The sequence below is a fragment of the Pollachius pollachius genome (genome assembly GCF_949987615.1).
Source record: "Pollachius pollachius genome assembly, chromosome: 11".
Classification (NCBI taxonomy): Eukaryota; Metazoa; Chordata; class Actinopteri; order Gadiformes; family Gadidae; genus Pollachius; species Pollachius pollachius.
Genome location: NC_136944.1, coordinates 13082967 through 13106425, shown reverse-complemented (window position 1 = coordinate 13106425; position 23459 = coordinate 13082967). Strand labels below are relative to the sequence as shown.

At 43.7% G+C, this 23459-nt stretch overlaps 2 protein-coding genes across 2 annotated transcripts in view; one reads left to right on the top strand and one right to left on the bottom strand.

Annotated features, from left to right (window-relative positions):
• Positions 1-6450, top strand: part of prpsap2 (phosphoribosyl pyrophosphate synthetase-associated protein 2) — an 8170-nt gene extending 1720 nt beyond the window's left edge. The window contains exons 3-11 of the mRNA XM_079747168.1: positions 110-162; positions 593-659; positions 1267-1439; positions 2127-2242; positions 2652-2707; positions 3145-3293; positions 3690-3760; positions 3876-4022; positions 4618-6450. Coding sequence (XP_079603294.1) covers positions 110-162; positions 593-659; positions 1267-1439; positions 2127-2242; positions 2652-2707; positions 3145-3293; positions 3690-3760; positions 3876-4022; positions 4618-4776 — 991 coding nt within the window. The 3' untranslated portion in view covers positions 4777-6450. The remainder of the gene's footprint in view (positions 1-109; positions 163-592; positions 660-1266; positions 1440-2126; positions 2243-2651; positions 2708-3144; positions 3294-3689; positions 3761-3875; positions 4023-4617) is intronic.
• A 1065-nt stretch (positions 6451-7515) lies between these two features.
• tufm (Tu translation elongation factor, mitochondrial) lies at positions 7516-15577 on the bottom strand. The gene is made up of 10 exons (XM_079746961.1): positions 15535-15577; positions 15022-15068; positions 14780-14918; positions 14391-14557; positions 12133-12402; positions 11246-11378; positions 9991-10095; positions 9434-9585; positions 8923-9042; positions 7516-7727 (listed from the first exon to the last, which is right to left on the bottom strand). The coding sequence occupies exons 1-10, from the start codon at positions 15569-15571 to the stop codon at positions 7557-7559; spliced, it is 1341 nt and encodes a 446-aa protein (XP_079603087.1). The 5' UTR covers positions 15572-15577; the 3' UTR covers positions 7516-7556.
• Positions 15578-23459: the final 7882 nt, after the last annotated feature.

The window sequence follows — 23459 nt, the reverse complement described above, 5'->3', positions numbered from 1 at the left end:
TGATTAAAACACCCTTTTGACCCTTTTGACACCCTTATTTTTCTTGCTTGCACATTTCTGACCCACCCTCTCATTCTGTTTCTCCCCTCCCCCCACACTTTCTCCCTAGGAGGCTAGGGGTGGAGATAGGCAAAGTGCAGGTGTACCAGGAAGATAACCGAGGTAAGCCACCCGCGGGATTCTGCGCTGATACTCTGCCATTCAAATATGGGCCCTGGAGATTGTGGCTAGGGTGGACCTGAGTTGCACGCAACGCATGCACATGGGGGGGGGGGGGGGTTGTTGTTGTTGACTGTAAGTGGAAAAAGGCTGTTGGTGGCCTTTTTAGGTTAATACTAAAAGAGGTATTTGTATTTTACCTCAGACGAGTTCTTGCAAATGGCAACCAACTAACTTGATTCATTTAGCACTGGAATGATGAGGGATCCCGTAGAGAGAACTTGGTACTCGGGGCAGACCTTCTGGGGGACCGGGGGCCTGTCACTGTATCTGTCGTCATCCCTGTCATCTATTTTCCAAATCCATCTCAGTGGGAAGGGAAGTGCTGTGATGCCAGTTCCCGCAAGTTTAGCGTGTGTGTTTGTTTCCATAGAAACGCGGGTGCAGATCCAAGAGTCGGTTCGAGGCAAAGATGTCTTTGTCATCCAGACGGTGTCCAAGTATGGAAATAGATACAATTTTCTCTTTCTCCTATGACCACCTTGATGAATAATATGCATTCAACCGCTTCTCGTTCTCTCAGTCCACACTGTCTCTTTCTCGTTCTGTTAATCTCTTCTCCCTTTCTCTTGATCTCGGTCTCAGTGTAAATCAGGAGGGCATAATGAACACCCTCTGAGTTGTTTGAAAGATTTCAAAAGCAAGTTGCACATTAAATGTAAACTTATAGTCTCTGGCCATTCCATTTACACCCGATTTATGATTTGAATCGATTTTTTTTCTTTTTAAGAAAATTATTAAAATAAGTTTTGATTTTATTTGAACAATCACAATGATTTACAAAAGCAAACAAACAAGAGGAATTTCCCCATCGGGATTAATAAAGTGTAAACCTAACTAACACCAAATCAAAAAATCAAAATGAAGCCTATATTAATCGCAGGCTAAACAAAATCATAAATTAGGTGCTTGTAATTTTTCAAGGTATACAAGCCCGTGATGACGTCATTTTCGGCTCACTCATTGGCGACTATAAATTTTGGTCATCCCAACCGAGTCACGACACGACAATGCCCGAAACGGTGTGTGCGGTCTTCCCCTTCTCAGAGACGTGAACACCACCATCATGGAGATGCTGATCACGGTGTACGCGTGCAGGACCTCGTGTGCACGCAGCATCACGGGCGTGCTCCCATACTTCCCCTACAGTAAGCAGTGCAAGATGAGGAAGCGGGGCTCCATCGTCACCAAGCTCATCGCCTCCATGATGTGCAAGGCTGGTGAGGACGCAACCAAACCCCCAGCGCCGCTTGTACGCGGTGCCGCATTAGACGGCTCCGTCTCTAGGTTGTATTTGTGCAAAATGTGAATGCAAGCAGCCGTGTCGTTTCCAGCACTGACATAGAACTCTGTTGGTCCTTTTTGCATCCCACCATCCATCGCAAGCCACCTATGCGTTGTTGGAAGATGTACACGTTAGTCACGTCCGCCAGTGCTTCCAGGCGGTCATGGCTTGCACTTTTGTTGGACGCATGCTATTGCATGCCTGATCTCTAATTGGGTTATGTGGTTACCGGGTCAGCTGCTGATTAAGCGTTCCAGCGACTCGCTTTTCCTCTGTTTATTGTAAACCGCGTTGAAGGGGGCATTTACAGGGGCGCTGGCAGCCCCTGAATAAAACCCAGATCACCTGAAAGCCTTCGTTAAAGATGGGGTCAGGAGGTCTGGTGCTCCGGTAACCACCCCAAAGCTGGTAGTGTGAGTGTCATGCTTTACCACGGGAGCTGAAAGGGTATAACTAAAGCAAATAAATCATTAGGAAGGCTCATTTATGAAGGTGTTATGAGGATGAGAATGATGACGTTGGGGATGACTAAAATGGGATTGGAAATGCATATTGTTTTATAATAACATTTCAATAGAGGATTAGGAATTGATGGTAAAAAAAGGTTTGTGTGTTGGGTTAGGCCTGACCCATCTGATCACCATGGACCTCCACCAGAAGGAGATCCAGGGCTTCTTCACCATCCCTGTGGACAACCTGAGAGCCTCGCCTTTCCTGCTGCAGTACATCCAGGAGGAGGTACAAACACACAGTTGTGCTACTGTTGTAGAAGCAATAACGGGCTCATTTGGGAAACACATAATAATACAAGGAATCTCATCATACCACGTTGTATAGGGGAGATTTATAAGTTGGAAATTGCAGTTTTGGCCCCTGCCATAGACAAGTGATTTCTTAGTCCCACCAGTAGGATGCATTTGTCATGTAATATCAAGTACTCATTTTCAGTCCATGTATCCTGTTAAATCCCAGGTAATTATGTGGACGATTGTTGATTATTTTGACCTTTAATGCCAAGTGGCCTAAGGTGGAAGAAAGTATTATTTAGTAGTATTATTTAAAACAAAATATATAGTTAAAATAGACCAGCAAACCACATATCCTTTGACCCTGAATACCTCGACCTACCGTGTACTTCCCCCTACAGATCCCTGATTACAGGAACGCTGTGATTGTGGCCAAATCCCCAGCCTCTGCCAAAAGGTATCGCCTATTCCCGTGGGCTCGCTGCATTCATTAAAATGACCATAGAATACATTGAGAGGACCTGATTCAGCTTTTGTGTTGTGTGGAGGGGCCCCAGCTGTCAGTCGGGACACAGTCAAAGTTATGAGGAACCTGCTAATCGTTTGTTTCATGACATGGCCTTTCGCCCAGATAGGCCATGCTCTAACGATCACTTTAGAACGATACAGGCTCATCAAGATGTTTGTCTTGAATTCATTCTATTGTCTTATGACAAATGGATATTTGTATTATGCTGCTGTTACAGCCTTTTTTTTTTTCCTGTCTGTAATTAATAAAGAACCCGTCTATCTATTTTTATCTCAAAGCAGCACTTTCGCATCCACTAAAAGTGAGGTTTATGTGCGGATCTCTGAAGCGTAGATGCTGATCCGTGCTCTCTCTCCCTCTCTCAGGGCCCAGTCGTTCGCTGAGCGCCTCCGTCTGGGAATTGCGGTGATCCACGGCGAGGCCCAGGATGCAGAGTCTGACATGGTGGACGGCCGACACTCGCCCCCCACCATCAAGACCACCGGCGCCATCCACCCCAGCATGGAGATACCATGTAAAGAATCTGAATGCATCCTGTTGTATGTTTTATGTATTAAGTCATTGAGTACAACATTTTCATCCAAAGCGCATTGAGGTGCATGCTGTATTCTACTTGTAGGCTGTGGACATTTAGGATCAAACGCTGTCATTTTTTGGTGGTCAAGACGCTGCACTAGCACATCCTGCTCGAAATGCTCATTCATATTATGTGTATTTATTTAGCAGACCATTTGTATCCAAAGTGACTTGCCGTGAGTTAAAATGCATATCATTAAGAAGCATTTAAGGGATAGGGCATCTTTTCTGCTTAAAAACATACCTCATGCCCCCTAGTGGCAGAATGGCACCCCCTTAAAAGTGTAACAGAAGGTGTGTGTGTGTGTGTGTGTGTGTGTGTGTGTGCTCTCAGTGTTGATCCCTAAAGAGAAGCCACCCATCACCGTGGTGGGAGATGTGGGCGGTCGAATCGCCATCATAGTGGTGAGCTGCACACACACAGCAAGTTTGCCCTGTATGGTGTATGTATTAAGGGGGGGGGTTAAATGGTAACGCGTCACAGACTCCGCCTCACATGTTGAATCTGCGTCCTCTGAAGGACGACATCATCGATGACGTGGGAAGCTTTGTGGCGGCAGCGGAGACGCTGAAGGAGCGGGGTGCCTACAAGATCTTCGTCATGGCAACGCACGGCATCCTGTCCAGTGATGCCCCGAGGTTTATCGAGGAGTCGGCCATCGACGAGGTCCGTGCGATCACGTTTGTGACTGGTATTGGAATGATGGACCAGAGACGGCCGCTCTTTGTCTATTTAGGTGTCCCACATCAGTCGTTCATCGTAGAGGATTAGAAAAAAAATATATATATCTTTTATTTATTTTGAGTGTAGATTTATATTTCTCATTTGGATGATCCATTAAGTGGTTGATCAATAATGTATTTCTTAAAATTGTATAGAATAATCATTAACATGTCCTTAGAAATAGTGAATAAATGCCATATTTTCTCACTTCTCTCTCATGTCAATTCAACTCATTTAAATTCAAGATCTTTGTTGGCATGGAAAACATTTACAGAGCAGTTTAAAAAAAAAAAGGAACAAAGGCGAAGTAACGAATATAATTTGGTGAAATATACATTTAAATTGATTGCATTTATGTAGTTCTTCATACATACTCACACGGAGGTGTCAACCAGTCAAGGCAACAGCCAGCTCATCGGTTGCAGTTATGGGACACTACAACACTTCACAACGCTAGGAAGAGCATTGGGATTGAACCAGCAACCTCTTAAAAGTACTGCAGTAAAATAAAAGAAAACCTTTTTTCCCTCTCCCTCAGGTGGTGGTGACCAACACCATCCCCCACGAGTTGCAGAAGCTCCAGTGTCCCAAGATCAAGACGGTGGACATCAGCATGATCCTGGCCGAGGCCATTCGACGCATCCACAACGGGGAGTCCATGTCCTACCTGTTCCGCAACATCGCCATGGACGACTGAAAACGCATACATATACATACACTACATACAAACACTTTTCTCTCATCATGCCATGCTGAAGGTGTTGAAAAAAAAATGGTAGATGTACACTGAAGCGTATGTGGCAATCACGTGTCGTCGTTTGCAGAAGATGAGATGAGCGAAAAAGGTTGCGCTTTGGAATTTCCGTCCTGTATCTGTCGTGTTTCATCTCTAAGAGTGCATACTCATAGAAATACAAGGATCCCCCCATGAAGTAGCTGAAAAAGATGTGCCCAATGCTCTTATTTCCCCCCCCCCTGGAGTTTTGCTTAACTGTAAAAGCACTATGGCAATCTATCTCAAACCTGCGCCTTCCTTCCTCACCCAACAGCCAATAACTGCCCTTGTCTCTGACATGGTATCCCCCCCCCCCCCCCCCCCCCCAACTCTCTGGCCATCTTGTTGTGGTTGGGAGGATAATTCAAGTCAAAATTGCCAGGGATCCAGACTCCAATTCTCTATCAGCTTTGTTTCTAATTTATTTTTTATAGTGAAGCTATGTGTCAAGTTTCTTGCTCATTAACAATTATCAATATCCTGTAAAAACACAATTCCCACAGTCCACTTTTGTATATCTCAGACAGGTATGAGGTTATTCATGTTGGAATTAATTAGATATTCTTATTTTTATGGTGACTTACAAAACCATTGTTTTTATGACTCCCTACTAGACCATCTCTCCACACGTGGGCCAGGCTCTTAAGCCTAACCTAGTTATGTATGTATCGTACGTGAACTAGCGTACCCCACCGTAGGTTGGTGTGTTCTCTGGAGACAAGCTCAAACCTGCTACTGAAGTTGAAGCGATTGTTCGTCCACCGCTTGGCTAGTATTATTGAATGTGCTGCTACGTACACTTGAATTGTTTCGCTCATTGTTTCTTCCAGTTGCATAGAACTGTGCTCGGCCTGCTACGTAGGATTTTTGATTTTATGTTACATAAGTGTGGCAGTGCCTTCAACATACACTCCTGTTTAAAGATGGGCCTTTTCCAGTACTACACCCTACTTCCATCATCTGTGTCTTCGTCATCCAACTCGTTATCTTGGCTGATAACCGATCCAACATGGCTGACTGTGTGTGCGTAAAGATTTGGAAGTATCCTAACCTCTTGTTTTCTTTATGCTTCCGTCTTGCCATTATTTCTAAAACGTGCTGCTTGTACAACTGTAGTGCTAAATGATGTATTCTCTAGGCAGCTAGGTTTCGTAGTTGCCATATACATGCACTTAACCCCAGTCAAATTTATATCATTGTCAAGTTGTTTATTGATTTCAAAAAATCATTGAATTAACTTATTTTCATTTTTATAATGTATTAATTTGCCAATATATTGCCATTAAGAATTGTCTGATGGTAAAAACAACCTTCAACTCTACCTGAAATGTGTATTAATTTAACACACAAAATACTTTTCATTCCAAGCTTCCCAGATGAGATTAGCAAATACTTAAAGCCCTTTAAAAAAGACAAAATTGAACAGCGTAAACACATTTGGCAAAAAATAATTTCATTGACACGAGGCATATATTAAATTTTAAAAAAAGGAAAATCTGCTGTATTGGTTGATCTTTATCAAGCCATACAGAGCTCGACTAAAGCAGGTCTTTGTTGCCCCGTAAAGCGTGTTTTCCTAAATGTTTTGTATTTATTTTCACCACTTAATAAACATGATTTATGTAAACTAAGGTCTAAATGCTCTTCATTCTCAAGCCCTCTTAAAAAGAGCAGCCCATTCCAGTCATTAAGTCAAGATTGCGGGGACTGTTTTCCTCTTCAAATTTTGTCTGCTGTATTTACTTTAAAGTCATGAGTTATGGCCTCTTTCCTTATTGAGCAACCAGAAAGGACATATTAAGATAGAAAAGCAAAGACTACCAACGGCAAATACATCATAGTTGCCATAGATATATATCTTGCTTCAAGCCCATTAAAAAAATCTTTTGAATAAATTGCTACCTGGTTTTCATCAGACACTTTTTACATTAGGCCTGTTCAATGTAAAAAAAATAGTTACACACTAAAATGGCAATTCAAATACCAAATTAATGTGGAAGTTGTATACATTTGAGATTAGACAAACATGAAGTCAATCGTTGCTGCCCTCATGTGGATTGTTGAACTGCTCATCTCTAGATCAGTCATGCAGTTGTTAAATGTCTGTCATGCAGTTGTTAAATGTCTAAGAGCCAACAGATCTTAATATCTCCCAATAATTAATACGAACACAAACACAGTTGCTCACACAAAATGTCACCTTTACAACAGTTTGATCCGACGGTTTGCCCTCACTGGTCGAGCTCCCTTACTTGTTTGCATTCAGACTCGTGGCTGCAGCCAGTCCATCAAGCACCCCTTTCAGCCCAAGTGTCAAGACCAAACCCTGCCAAATAACAAGTCAAGCGCTATCCCCGTCTTGTGATTGCCCTGCCTGAAGTGTTAGGGTCTTCATCCAGAATCTCTTGTGGCATGTTATGAGACATAAAACCAAGGCTACCTCCACAGCAACACCACAAAGTAACGAGCCCGTTTTTATGTATTTTTATTATTCAATACGTAGCATGACAGCCTTGCTTTACAGAAACCTCTTATTTGGTTTGATGGAATTTCAGAAATACCATTTCATCTAACATAAACATGAATCAATTGTATTTACTTACTTATTGGTAGGACAGACACAGGAGGTATAAGCCCCACCCCCCTCTACACAAGCCCCTCCGCCGACCCATCCCAGTGTTCTTTCTCCCACTCCCTCTTCCTCAGCCCCAGTTGCTCATGTCCTCCTCAGTTGCGGTGAGGATGTCTGTGACCAAGCCGGTGCCGATGGTGCGATTCCCATCACGCAGCGTGAAGCGTTGACCCTTCTCCAACACCATCGGCTGGCGTAGTGTTAGCGTTAGCGAGGTGTCCTCCCCCGGCATCACCATTTCCTGGAGAGAGAGAGAGAGAGAGAGAGAGAGAGAGAGAGAGAGAGAGAGAGAGAGAGAGAGAGAGAGAGAGAGAGAGAGAGAGAGAGAGAGAGAGAGAGAGAGCTCGGTGGTGAGAATAGAAGGTCATTTACTTTTTTGGACAAGTAGAAGACCCTGTATACACAGACTCATGCTCTCATCCACTTGGGAGAGTCTCTTTCCTAGTTGAAGACGCTGTTATTGTGTTGCAAAACACATGGTTTGTGTTTTGCAAGGCTGTGACATATTGGGTTGTATGAGAGTATAATTAATGATGGCGACTTTTAAATGGTCTACCGTTGATACACTAGATATATATATGAATGCCATACTGCTTTATTTTATCTATTAAAAAGGTGCTGTGGGAATGATATAGGAGGTATCATTTGCTAGAAATACCATATTCATCAGCGAACTAATGGTGAGGGAAATGGCAGAGAGGGGCGGACTCTTTATAACTCCAAGTATTAATAACACCCTTGGCAGCTTTAAAGGAGACATATTATGGCATTTTCACAGCAAGTAAACATAGTATTTGAGTTCAAGAAAACATGTTTTTGAAGCCGTTCACTGGAAATAGCTTTTAGGAAAAAAAATCTTGCCTACCGCTATTCCCCTCTGTTTCAGTCCCTTTAGAATGCGCTGTTTCTGGTGTCTGTAGCTTTAATGCAAATGAGCTGCTGCCCATTGACCAATGAGCTGCCGCCGACAGTCCGGCAGCTCAGCTCCGAGAGTACAATCCCTTTCTCCTCCATGTCTCCTTCTCCGGCGGGGGGAGCTCTGCGGCAGTCCGGCAGAGAAAGGGACTGTACTCCCGGAGCTGAGCTGCCGCCGAGTTCCCCCCGCCGGAGCTGCTCGTCCGCTGCTCCACAAAATCTTAGCCATGCTCTGATTGGAGGGGAGTGGGGAAGTGGGAGGTAATATTCAACTGTGACCCCTTCCTACGTAGGAGGAGGCGCCGAAACGGACTCGCTCGTTTGGTAACTGTAGGCGGGGTACTTTCAGAAATGCATATCTCACTCAAAAAATCATGTACAGACTATTTTCAAAGTTTGTATGCGTGTGGGAGCACCAGAGACCCGAAACAACACCCCAAATCCCAGGAAAAGTGTTGCTTCCTATAATATGTCCCCTTTAAAGGTGTGTTGAAAAAAAGTGTTTTGTGCACATAACCAACCTTCTCATTGGGCAGGGTGACCTTGCAGGCCATGTCCCAGGTCAGGGAGAACATGACCGGCATGAAGTTGCTAACGAACGGCTTGTGTCGGCCCCCCTCCTCCTTAGTCAGAATGTAGATCTGGGGTTGAAGAGCAAGACATCACATTACACACCCTTATAGAGGACATTAGGATCATCGCAGACAAGAAATCTAGCGAGGATAAGAAGCAATCACATTAAACCTGACACCACCTTTAAAAATATATATATATTTGGTTTCATTCTGGGGCTGCCGGCCATAGACATATGCACATAGGCACCGCATTGGCTGCTTGGACCAGTAAGTTGGATACATCAATGGCGCCGCCATATTTGAAAGGAAAAGACTGGCCTGTAAACTAACATTTGAACTTTATAATTTTTTTGAAAATAATAAAAATAAGTGGGCCAAATATATGTGGGTATATATAGATAAAGATTGATAGATATGCATAGTTGGATATATATATATAGATAAAGGCTGCGGTTACCTGGGCCTTGACCTTCTGGTGAGGCTTGATGGAGCCCGGCTTGCTCATCACCATGCCCCTCCTCACGTCCTCCCGCTTGAGTCCGCGCACCAGGGCGCCCAGGTTGTCCCCGGCCTCGGCCCGGTCCAGAGACTGGTGGAACATCTCCACCCCTGGCAGGAGCACAGCAACCAGGATAAGCGCGGTGGACAGAACCATGGGTGCCGTGACCTTATGTCTGGTGGGCACTTTGTTTTTTATAACCTGTGACGTTAAAATGACATTGATCTTATGAGCAATGTCCGATCCAAGCACTACTCAGTCTACTATTTAGTTGGATTACTGGACACACTTAATCCAAAGTGATTCAGTTTATTGACATGCAAGCTATTAAGGGGTCAGGCTTGTGGATGTTGGGGGGGGGGGGGATTTCGAACCTAAAACCTTTTGGATAGGAGTCAAAACACCCAAGCCCACTTTCCTGCCCACAATTCCGAAGGATAACAAAAATGACTAAATGTGTAATTTCCACTGCTGTATTGTGCCACATTGCCTTGTGTCTGGCCCCGCCCTCTCACCCGTTACCACCGTCTTGAAGTGGCGGTTGTGGCCCACAAACTCGCAGTCCTCGCCCTTCTTGATGACCCCTCGCTCCAGGGTGCCCGTCACCACCGTGCCCCTGCCTGGGGAACAGCCGGCTTGGTGTTATACTGATCAGTGGGCTCTCCTCCACTGGCTAGAATCTCAAACATTAAACAGCCCGCTTTGTTTTAAACGTGGTCATTTAAATTTGATGATTGTTAACATAGTAATCTTTACCATTGTATAACCGTTACTGAAATAAAATAGTTATTTCAAGAAAACAAGCGTAAAATCATATGTTTTGGAACATTCCACTCTGCTTCAAAAGCAGGTAACGGCACTTTTGTGGCATCAAAGCGCCTTTTAGTATACTTTCGTTCGTCACAACCAAGGGAAACAGGCGACATGTTGTGTTTGGACATGTAGAACTCTGTCTGGGCAGCAGTTGACTGAGAGGGTCAGGCTTTATGACACTAAGAGTATAACACCGCAGTTTATTTTGATTTCCACGACGAGTGAGGGCTAAGCTATCTCTGAAACGTATTGTATAACGCCACCGTATGTGGCGCATTTCATATACAACATTGCTCATTATAATGCTCATAAATACAGAGGGTACTAAATAAGTATCAAAGTTGCCATTTGTCATTCGCATCAAGAGCGTCTTGTAAGCACAGCTCGAGAGTTGTGCGCTACAGATAGACTGCAATATTAAATCAATGTTTCAACTCACAATGGCAAAGTGGGATGGCTGTCATACAAGACATGCCATGATGCGAGGTGAGGCTCCTAGACCCCTTTGGGATTTTAACCCCTTTTAATTTTCCTTGCTGAATATGTCAATTGGGGCGTATTCCCTCCAATTGAGTTTTCATTAAAAAAAAACGCACTGGCAGAACATGAGGTTCTGCCATGCCCGGTACGCATCAACCACATACTTAGATTTCTGATGTGAAGGGTGCCAATGTGCATTCCAAAGTTCAATGAACGCTTAAGCCATGAACTACTCCAACGGTCTCAAAATCCATTGGCAAGGAATGAACAAAGACTAACTTACCCATTTAAAGCAGAGTAAATCCATTAAAGTAATCACGCAGTCGATACTGATCATAGACCTTAAATAGCAATTACTGATCATATATAGCACATGTTATTGACGGTAGTGAAAACAGAATCTGTGCGGTATGAAGTAGGGCTTAGGTCCACTGGGTGTGTGTGTGTGTGTGTGGGGGGGGGGCTATGGTTGGTTACCTGGGATAGAGTACACGCCCTCGATGGGGAGGAGGAAGGGTTTATCCAGCTGTCTCTTGGGCAGAGGAATGTAGCTGTCCACGATGTCAAGCAGCTTCATCACTGCGTCCACTCCAATGTCCGGCTGCTTATTCTGTAAACACGTTCAAATGACATTTGGCAAACCCTTATAACTATGCAAAGAGAGAGAGAAGAAAATGACATGAAAGATAGAGGAAAAGGAATCGTAATTATGTTATGGAACATAAGCGATAATAAAAAATATGTTATAATAAAAAATATATAATGTATAAATAAAAATTATATATATAATAAAATAATAAAGTATTAGCAAATAAACAATACAATATAATACAAATGTTTAAATGGTGTGCAAATCCAGTGCCATTCACGCAAATAGATAAAAATATAGAAAAATAGAATGAGACATACACGTGAATAAGCACATTCAAAGTAGCAATCTCAAAGGATCTCATGGTAATTGAGCAGAGGGTCCAATGATGAAAGTCCTTGCATTTGCAGTATTATGAATGTTACGACCTTGGTTTCGTAACATTCCAGCAATGCCTTCAGATCCCAAGCGGCGCCATTAGGGACACGTTTTCTATGACCCAGCAGTGGTTGTTCCACCAAAGAGTGTATGGCGGAGCTACCAGAACAGACTCGCTCTTCAACTCCCATGTGTGTAACATGGGACCACCATCGCAACCACCAAAGACAACGAAACGTAGATCTTCGGGATTGCCACTTTAAGACAATATAAATACCTATAACCACAAATAACAAAATTGAACAAAAGTCTGTCCAGACGACTAAGGTCTCAAGCTGAACCAACCAAATATCTATGCAAATATAGGGCCCACTGACGTCCTCAGTCGTCTCCATACCTCCAGGGCACAGAGGGCCGAGCCGATGACCACGGGCGTCTTCTCGCCGTCGTAGCCGAACTCGGTGAGCAGCTCGCGGATCTCCAGCTCCACCAGCTCCAGCATCTCTTGGTCGTCCACCGCGTCCGCCTTGTTGATGAACACCACCATGTGCTCCACACCGATCTGCCGCGCCAGCAGCAGGTGTTCTCGTGTCTGCGGCATCTGGCCGTCGGTGGCTGCCACCACCAGGATACAGCCGTCCATCTGCGCCGTCCCCGTGATCATGTTCTGTAGGGGAGGGGGGTTATCGTTTGGATAGTTAAGAGAGGACTGTCGTTCCGTCATACCTCACCCATCGTCGGCGGATCGTCTAATCATATTTGACCCACAACAAACAAATGAGCTATTCACAATATGTCGAAAATGTGTGCAGTTATGAGATCATGTCAGCATCTGCAATCAATTTGACAGAAACTATAGGATGCCATATAATATACAATAGTATAGGCCAGGATAATATATCAAAATAAATATACGTCTTTGAAATGAAACAGTGGAAGGTCTTTATGGAGACGGAGAGCGCGTTTCTATCTGATTACGCACGGTATCCATCCGATCCTGAAAAAATCTGCATTAGTAAAGACCTATAGAAGCGTTTGACTGATTAAAAAGGTTACATTCATGTTGGCCGTTTCAGCACTTAGAACAAATGTGGCACTATTTAATTGAGCAGAAAAATGAATATTCGAGTACAGAGATACAGGAGAGAATGCTTTTCACTGGTGTGAGTGGTACGATAACACAGCTGCGGTTGACACAATTTAACTTTTTGGGGATAATCTTTAATGGTTTCAAAATACTGCCACTCTATTTTTACATTGTGTATCCTTGACTAACGGTCCACTATATGGCCTGCTCTACTATGAATAAAAAATGATTGGATAGTGCCCCTACCATTACACAAAGGGTTTATCAAACCAACAATAAGGTAAATCTATTGAAAGCGAAACCTATCACGGCAAATCACTCATTTTGCAAACCAATCCTCCAAATGTGATGTTCCACCCACACAATTTGACCATTGACTAAATGTCATTCTATCCAGGATTTGAATAGTCGAGAGTTCAGGGTCATACCTATTATTAACATTGTAGTGAATTCAGTGTTTCCCACAGACAGAAACCAATGTGTGGTGCCAGGGCGGGACTGGGGGGGACGAGAAGGGGTTGACTAGGAGCCCAGACGGAGGGGGGGGTTCTTGTATTTAAGATTTTTGGTAAAACAAAAACCGATAGTATAATGCAACAATATAAATATAATAATAAAAATAATGATAGTCCTTTAACCAATCAGACCAACAAACGCTTCGATCGCAACAATCGCTTCCCTGTCGTCATTGTGTTAAACCAGCCAATAGCGCGCCAGGGAGAAATGCAAGCTTTGTGATTGGCTCCAGTAAAAGCGGATCAGAAACAGAAAGAAATGTATTGCTTTCCAGCCCCTGCTGCAGAGCGAATTCAAATCGCCGGCAGAACGGGCTGGCGGTACCCAGTCTAATACCGTAGCCTATCACAACTTTAACCGCATTTCATATTAATCGCCAAGTTTGCTGCGTTACCAACGTTATCTATACTGACTTAGGTTGCGGGATGTTCAATATCAATACCGTTGAGTTCATAAGGGCTAACATTATCTTTTCTGAGTTAACAATAATTTTGGGCAGGTGTATTTGAGCACAGTATATCATACTAAACTTTGGTAAAACGTGACGTGTTCGTTTACTGGGTGCTCCATGTATGTGTTGGTTGTTAATACGAAACTATGAGGAGATGAATGAACGGCACGATATTTATATTAAGAAATCGCTAAAAAGAAGAAGCAGAATCAGTTTGTCGCGCTCAGTGTTGATTCTGTGGCGCTACGCCACACATTGGTCTAGGTATGGGGAACACTGGATTTAGTATTTAGCAGATGCTTCAATCCAAGCGACTCGCTGTAAATTAACAAAGATGTCGCACACACGATTGTCATTCATGCAAGGCTGTTGGCATGAGTGACAGTAGCTGCTACACACGCTAGCTGCAACACACACACACTGTCAGCACCCAATGAAGCATATGCATGCATTTTTCTTGCATATATACAGATACATACACAGCTAGACTATAACGTCTGGCTTTGGCAGTATCACAATGAGCTTGGAGATATTATATATATCCCCGAGTTTTATAAATTCCCAAAGAAGATTACAACAGAACATGTAAACACACACACACCTTGACATAGTCGGCGTGGCCGGGACAGTCTGTGTGTGCGTAATGGCGGTTGGCCGTGCTGTATTCCACATGCGAGGCATTGATGGTGATGCCCCTGGCCTTCTCCTCGGGCGCGTTGTCAATGTCTTCATACTTTTTAAAGCGAGCCCCCCCTGCCTCTGCCAACACTGAGGGGAACAAAACAAAGATAATTAAACTAGCGCAGCGATTAATCCTTTCCCTCAATGGATATCTAATAAGAAGCAACAGACGATGGGAACATAAAGAATAGGGAGGGAGTCGAGTGCTTTGCTAAAGTGGAGTTGTTGATCAAAACGTTTTGAAGAAAAAGTGCAACACTTAATGGGATATCAATTGATGTACAATAGAGAAGATGCCAGATGGTTGACCTTTGGTAATGGCCGCAGTCAGGGTCGTCTTGCCGTGATCAACATGACCAATAGTTCCGATGTTAACGTGAGGCTTGTCTCGGCTGAACGTCTTTTTAGCCTCCACTGCCATGTTCCGTCTGCTCAGCGGGACGGCACACTTCAAGCAAACCGCAAATACAAATGGATATATGATGTCTATGATACTAAGTAGTCAAACATTACCATACCAGACAGAGAATATGATTCAGGCAGAAACGTACCAACTTGTAGGAGCTGTTCAGGAGACATGGTGAAGAAAGCTGAAGGGCTAACAAGAAGAGAAAAAAAGAGTGATGAGGTGAGGAGGGATATGGGAAATGTGTGGTTTTACATTGCCATTAACTTGGGGATTGCACATTCTGGAAAGCCCATTGGTGACTGTGACAGCAACATCTTTCAAAGGCGAATATGCAACATTCAATAATAACCCGGTTCTTAACAAAGACAACCCAGATTAAGGTCTGAATTACAAGTATCTAAAGATATCAGTCTTAGCCGGCATTCTATACTGCAGTAATAGCAGCTATTACATGTTTGCCACACACACAAGCTAGTTACGTGACCTTGCTGTCCCATCACAGGAGACTTCATCCTCTCAGTTATTCATTTTGTTGTACAAATGCCATCAAAATAGCTCGCACACGAATTGCATGACATAAGTGAGTTCACAATAATTGTACTTGGCAATCAATAAAATACAAACACAATATCACTTTAGAGATTGAGGTGTTTACCGGAGAAACACGCACGCATCCCCACAAGCGCCGCCATCTTTGACTACAAGACAGACCAAAGAGCTGTGGCGTTCAAGATAGCAACATTCGCCACAACCGCTTCATCTTCTTCTTTTAGATTAAATCGTAGCAAAGAAGCCCCACAAGCGCATTGCTGCCACCCAGAGGTCATTACTATTGATTACAAATAGAGAAGACAAAAAAACATGAGACAAAATCACATCCTGGCAAACAATCTTGTGATGTGTAGGGATTCTAAAACCAAAGCTCTGAACCTCTGAAACGTCAATAGCAGGACCCAACAGCGTGCGCAGTATTGATGCTTAACCACCCGCCAAATGCTTACCTACCATGTTTGTAAGTACAATTTACCAAACATCCAGTATTGGTGCTGCCAGAGCCCAATATCCTGTATCCTACATTTCATTAACGTTTGAGCTCATGAGAAAAATGTTAGTGATGTAACATTGAAATGTTACAATGTTACAAACATTGAATAGGGCAGTTTCTGAATAATCTCAATTAATTTATTGCAGTTTTATATAAAAAAAAAATGTCTCCATTGTTGTGATGTCAAACAATTCAAAATGCCCAGCAATGGAGCTCAGTTACAGCCATAACTCCATTACAACATTACTCTTCTGCCCTTCATCCGTTTACCTTCTTGTGTGTACAGTTTTATTTTTCACTTCAATCATTTGTATGGCTATTGCTGCCATGGAAAACATGCATTCCGTTGCAGAACGACCACTTTCTCAAAGGTGTACATAAAATATATTGTTACATTTGAACTATTGGAACCGGAAATCATATAATCCTTGCTTATATTATTACTAGCCAATTTAAAACAAATTAGTATACATTCTCCTTGAACCAAGAGATGCCTCCCTTCCACTCTCTAATTTAAAGGGGTTAGGATAGTTTGCATTTACATTGCCAATGAAGTGGCATGAGGCTATGCCAATCTACTGACTTCTTTCTTGTGTAGATCCCATAGTTCCTTTAACTGTTTTATAGCCTTGCAGACTCGTCCACTACCCCCATAGTGTAATCCAAATTCACTTGGTCTCTTCCACCATGGCAGACTTCAGCCATTGCCAATCCTAAACTCTCTACGAGTGTCCCTCCTCCTCCTTCCCTTTGTTGTTACTGCCCATGATGTAAAAGTTTCCCTATAAGAATAATGGATATCCTTTGTCTCATGGAATATGCTTGGTAGATGGCTGCCAGTATCTTCCTATGATCGCTCTAAAACGGCAGTCCACCACAACAACCTCATTAAGGCCAGTACGACCCCTGCCCTATCCAGCCCTCTAAGCAAAACCCTCATCCCAACTGACGGTTGTATTTAATGCGTATCCCTTCCCGTAACCCCATAATCCCAGACCCTTTGCCAGGCATGGCACATCCTCTCCACAGTCCTTCTCCTGATCCCAGTCACACCATAAGAAGTGGACACCCCAACATGATCGGACTCCAAGGACCCCTTAAACGCTCCATCTGCCCACGCACTGTACCCCATCCACCCATGAGGGGACACAGGGACCCACAAGAACCCCACCGGACATCCTGCCTTTGCACATGGTGTACAATTTCCAGCAAGTCTGCAAGAATATCCGGACGTGCTGCCGATGGCCTGTTTCGCCCCACCGGCAGAGCCCCAGCAGTATTCGGCAGAGCCCCAGCAGTAACAAACTCAAGGGCCCAATGCAACGCCATCATCTCTGCAGTAAAGACGGACATGCTGTCATTCAGCCGAAATCACCACAGGAAATTTGGACCACCTGGACACATAATGCAAAGCCCACCAGCCATCCATACGGTTAGCAAGACCCATCTGTATACACCTGGAGAGGGGAAGACCGCTTACTATCAGGATTCCTAGAGCAAGACTCTTCTTTATATTTATGGAGAGAGGAAGACCAGTCACTCCTCCAAGGCTCCTCAATGAACTGAATGGCTGGAGTCCCTGGACCTCAAAATCACCACACGCACCACAATCCAACGCTGTGTCAGGCTTCAACCAAAGAGGAGACCAAAGAGCATCCACCCCAATTACCTCACCCTTAACGATGCTTAAATAATTATTAATAATGTATTGTGGCGACTCCTCCGGGGTCGCGCAGGGGATCCTGGGAATTGGGGTTGTCAAAAAAAAACTTGTTTTGTTGTTAGGTTAAGTCGGGTTAACGGGTTTGGGGTAGTTAATTAGTTGTGTGTTGTTGAGTGTTGACATGTTGTGTGCATCGTTGCCGCCACCGTCACCGAGAGTGACGTGTTCGTTTACTGGGTGCTCCATGTATGTGTTGGTTGTTAATAAAGGCAGTCCGTAGTCGTGCGGTGTATGGGGCACGGAACTGCATAATTGGATCTACTTGGGCTCCCGTCTCGTCCTTCCCGTGCTGCTCGCCACAGTATTTTGGCCGTATTTACTTTTTAATACAATTCGTCCATATTTGTAATAATTTGTGTATGTTTAACAATATAGAAAAGATATAAATTAAGATGAATTAAAATAATATTTTAACAGGGGCCTCTATGAATTATTTTTTGCATAGGAAATTTCCTTTCTTATGGAGATGATCCGGATGTGCTTGGAGTAAAGGTGGTTCGAATTCTAAAAATGCTTAGGAAAGGAGCCTCAATGCTTCCTTTAACCCTCCTTTAGCATAGTTTACTTCTGAGCTTCCTTTGCGAAAGGAAAGGAGATAGTGGTATCCCATAATCCTTTACGGTGGATATATTTAAAGCAACATGCCACCGATTAAGTTTACCGACTCTACGCGAAGAAGCATGAGAGACGCGGTAAAGCAGAATAATAGAAGAGAATAAAATACAATTGATAATAATGGATACCAATTCCAGAAACATAATTATTTGAATATAAATGAATTCATTTATTGCTGGTTAGCAAGCACATAAAATACACCATAAGAAAATAAAATGCCAACTTCAAATTTAAGAAAGACTACTGAGGGGCAGTTAATTTCAACATCAACATAAGTTTAGCCTCTTCTTTTTCCACATGTGAATTGGAATTCAAGTGGCCTAAAATATTGCCGTTGGCCAAGTCCGACCTAAGTGATTCTCACTGTTGGCGATAACCTGATTGTAATCAATACAAGAACGCATGGATCAAAGAGCGATTGTTTTAGTCAATCTTCGAAAAATTGTAGTTTTACAGTAGAGACGCTAGAGGTCGGCAATACCCGCCGTCGTGCAATGACGTCGGTTAGGAAAAGTGGAGTCGAATTCATTTTTTTCAACAGTGCTGTCTTTTCCTATGTTCGAAAGGAAGCACCTTTTCATCTCTCCTTGACCCGATGACGTTTCCCACAAAGGATAAGGAAAGGAGGCATAAAGGTTAGGAGATTTGACTACTCGTAGAGCCCCCGGGACACGATGATCCTTCTCTCAATTATATTAATACTCTTTGGAAATTGCGTCATCACAATGCGACACAGCCTGCCGAGTATATGCCGCCTTCAAAACAGCTTGGAGGTTCGGAAGCTCTTACGTGAATTTATGTAAACCTTCCCTTCTTCCGAAATAAGAGCGTTCAGGAAACGCCCCTCGGAATTCCCCTCAGAAAAACTACAATTACGGATGCCCGCAGGGACCTTTTTGCGCTTCTTTGCTTAATCAGATTAATCAGTTATGCTTGCAATGGTTGAACATGAGCGAGGTGAAGTTTATAATGGTAATCCAGTGGCGGCTCCTGAAAATAATCTCAGGTGGGGCTATTTTTCTGAATTTGATTAAGGTGACCCATTAAATAGGTGCATTAAGCAAGACAGTATACATTTGTTGTTAGATGAATAACTCATATAGAGATCCTTCTTGTGACCACTAGATTGTAACTCCATAAACAAAAATGGTGTAGCTCCGGTTAATTATTTACATTGTTACGTATTTTAGGAACACAAGCTGTATTTCCCTCACTTAACCAATAGGGGGTAGGACCAAATATATAAGCCGTAAATACTACACATAGCCACAAGGGAAAGCAGGACATTACTGAAGGCTACAATAGATACTTTAGCCACAGAGGGCAGCATCACAGACCAGGCGAGGAAAACCGAGGATTACGTCACACCGGTTTCTCTCCGAGTCTTCCGGTCCTCGCTGAGTCCATAAAGAAGACCACCTGGTGACTAAACTTCCGAACTCTCCCGGCAGCGATTACCATACGTGGGTTTGTGGTTAGGATCAGCTAGGAGAACACTCTCGCACGTGCTAAGGCACATCTCCAATCTCTCTTTACTTCAGAGCATCAGTTTACCATACCGAAAATACTTTATACAAATAAAGTCTCGTTAAAGCTATTCCTTTGGATTCGACCCCTCTTTCCAAGAAAAACATTGCAATTTGGTGACCCCGACGTGATTGGAAAGTTCCGGACCGAGACTTGCGACCGCGGGGCCGTCGGGAGCAGTACAAGCTACTTACAGGCGCCACAAGAAAGGTAAACAGAACCTGTTGTCAATGACTAAACTCTGTATAGTTAGATTAGTAACATTAGGTGAATAGCTTGTACTGCCTTCGACTGGTTGCGGGGACGTGTAATCTCGGACTGGTTTAAATTCATACAGCCGGTTAGACGAACGGCCTAGGATACGCTAACAGATTGAAATTGAATAACGAGCTCACGAAGTAAAGGGCTCGGAGTGTGTTTTATATGGGTTTGTAGATAGACTGTATCCAATCCTGATTAGATCTAAATGTTTGTACCAACGTGGGAGACGTATTACCTGTGGTTAAGTGTTATTTATTTGGTGATAAGCTTCGAGTTCAGCCGGGCCACCATAAGGTATATTTATTACCGGCCATAAACTTCCGAACTCTTACGGCGGGGCGAGGAAAGGTCAGGTTTTTAACGTTAATCTAGCTTAGTTGCATATTGAACCGGACGGAGGCTTGGCCGGCGTTAGCCAAGGAGTTCAAATCTAATTGATTCCTCACAGCCCGGTTCATGTAACATCTAATGTGCAATTTTGGTTAGTATAAAACGCAGCCGTAGAGGTAGCACTTACGCAGTACAACCCATCTGCTATCAAGTCCCTCGCTAACCCGCCGTGGGGACAAACTTGCTGGAATCTCATACTTCTTATAGAGATCCAAAACTAGTTTGTTTCTGCAGCATTTTGGATGTACCACGTGGTGTACGATTTAAAGGGACAACGCGTCTTGGAAACGTGCGTTTCCTTTGTTCGTACCTCCACAGTCTTTGTAGTCGGAGCCCTTTCTGAAACAAACGCCATTGCTCAAGAGCAACAGGGGGCCTCGACTTAAGTGTTACATCCTCTCTCTCTCTCTCTCTCTCTCTCTCTCTCTCTCTCTCTCTCTCTCTCTCTCTCTCTCTCTCTCTCTCTCTCTCTCTCTCTCTCTCTCTCTCTCTCTCTCTCTCTCTCTCTCTCGCAAGTCGGTAGGGGATTGGTCAGTCTTTTGTTAAAGACTGCATAACCTCTGACCTAAGCAAAAACAGATCTCTCTCTCGGCGCCGGTGCCATCTTGTGGCCTGGTCGCGCAGTCCGATCGGGTCGTAAACTCCTTTTGATAGCCCCAACCCTTTGTCCCTGTCTCTATAGATCCGGTCGTCAGACCCCCCCCCCCCAATCGCTGCATTGATAATGGTACTGTTGATCTTCCTTGAGACGATTGTTTTACAGGCCACCTGTTGCTGACACGACGACGGAGAACTTGTGAGGAGGCTCCCATGGTGTAGGAGTAACCTCTCTGAGATGAGCCCTTGACAAGGAGGGACGAGTCTTGGGTTCATGAATTACAGACCCGACGGCGACAGAAAGATCACTTGAACTCCCCAAATCCATGCCCAAACCACCCACAGGAACCGGCACACCAATACACGAAGATCACTTGAACTCCCCAAATCCATGCCCAAACCACCCACATGAACCGGCGCACCAATACACGAAGATCACCTGAACCCCCAAATCCATGCCCAAACCACCCACATGAACCGGCGCACCAATACACGAAGATCACCTGAACCCCCCAAATCCATTTTAGTCTATCAATCATTTTGAAATTTTAAAATTGTGTTATGACCATCAATTTTTACGTTACTTTCGCACCTGTTGAATATTTTATGACCTTGTAGCACATGACCAAAAGTATTAGCTCAGGATTTCTATTGATAGTTTTGTTTGTGTGCTGTTTGGCCATGTGATTGTATGATAACAAGATTCATGTTCATTGTTGTATTGTTAAATAATGACCTGTATTTTCAACAAGACCCACAACGTGAATGCCGTCTCAGTATTATGGGGACGCGTAGTGGTTTTTCCCCTCTCTTCAAGAGGTTCTTCCATGACGGTTGATGGTGTTGATGATAGATTCTACTTTGACTATGTTTTCGGTGTGGTAAATGGTGTTTATAATTTAAAATATTATTGTATGGTCATCTAAGATGACCAAGGAGGGACTGTTACGTATTTTAGGAACACAAGCTGTATTTCCCTCACTTAACCAATAGGGGGTAGGACCAAATATATAAGCCGTAAATACTACACATAGCCACAAGGGAAAGCAGGACATTACTGAAGGCTACAATAGATACTTTAGCCACAGAGGGCAGCATCACAGACCAGGCGAGGAAAACCGAGGATTACGTCACACCGGTTTCTCTCCGAGTCTTCCGGTCCTCGCTGAGTCCATAAAGAAGACCACCTGGCCACGAAACCTTTAGAACTCTCCCGGCAGCGATTACCATACGTGGGTTTGTGGTTAGGATCAGCTAGGAGAACACTCTCGCACGTGCTAAGGCACATCTCCAATCTCTCTTTACTTCAGAGCATCAGTTTACCATACCGAAAATACTTTATACAAATAAAGTCTCGTTAAAGCTATTCCTTTGGATTCGACCCCTCTTTCCAAGAAAAACATTGCAACATGAATCTAATGATGTATGAAGTAAAATAGCTAAACAGGAGAAAATATGTCCGGCAACAACATAACGACAGGGGCAGCATTTCAAGTCATGTATTTATTGACTGACCTTGAAAGTATTGGCTTACAAAAGCAAAATAAGTTATCAAAGTTTTACATAGAAATACAATCATTTTACATTCCTCAACATTGCACAAACAATGTATTTTCCTACACAAATGGAATACAATCTATCATCAGCTGAAAATACAGCATCTTGGTATTTGTACCGATTGTAGGATCAAGAGCTTTCATAACCTTTACAACATGTCAATGGCAGTGCAGTCATACTATCTTAAAGTTGTTGGAGTTGAGGTGCAATACTGACTGAGATGGGATTTGCGGCTATTGGGCCACTCAAGAATGTGTCCCACCAGTCGATACCCGCGCAGTACTGTCTGCTAGTATGTGACCTGATCGAGCATGCCCCCTCCCTCTCTTTGCTCAGTTACCTATGACGCAAGCGCGTTGGGGCGAGCTCTCCCAGAACCCATAGAGAACCCATCAAGCCCCCAGGAGCAGTGCATACTTCTGCAATCCACCAGTGCTCAGCGGCCAAGCCTGGTATTGCAGCTGTTTAAGTGGGCTGTGGACGGGTCCCTCAATTCACGGAGGTCCGGAAGTAGATATCGCCGTTCACTCCAATACGAGTGGGGAACAGGAATGTGTCTCCGCAAAAAATGACTGGATATCAATCAAAGGCTCATAATTATCTTTATACCATGTACTAATAAAATGTAAGTTTTCTCTTTTCAAAACGCCTCCTCAAGCGTTTTATTAGCCGCTGTTTGCAGGAGAAGGAGGGGTGGGCAGCTGAAAGGAGTCGTAGTGAAACAAATGTTTTTTCGGCCCGGCATAATAATTGTTAAATTATAAATGTTGTCCAAATAGCAGGAGTGTAATTTAAAGATCACATATAGGAATTCATCGGGGGGGTTATTAACTTATGCTTCCATGGTCGGTAAACAATGCGACTG

Bases quoted from the DNA above. Each gene is read 5' to 3' on its own strand.
- tufm (XM_079746961.1), bottom strand. From the start codon at position 15,571: ATGGCGGCGCTTGTGGGGATGCGTGCGTGTTTCTCCG. The intron at 14,558-14,779 runs GTCAACCATCTG...TGTTCCCCTCAG, and splicing joins GACTGCGGCCATTACCAAAG to TGTTGGCAGAGGCAGGGGGG. The intron at 9,586-9,990 runs GTGAGAGGGCGG...TGCTCCTGCCAG, and splicing joins CTTCAAGACGGTGGTAACGG to GGGTGGAGATGTTCCACCAG.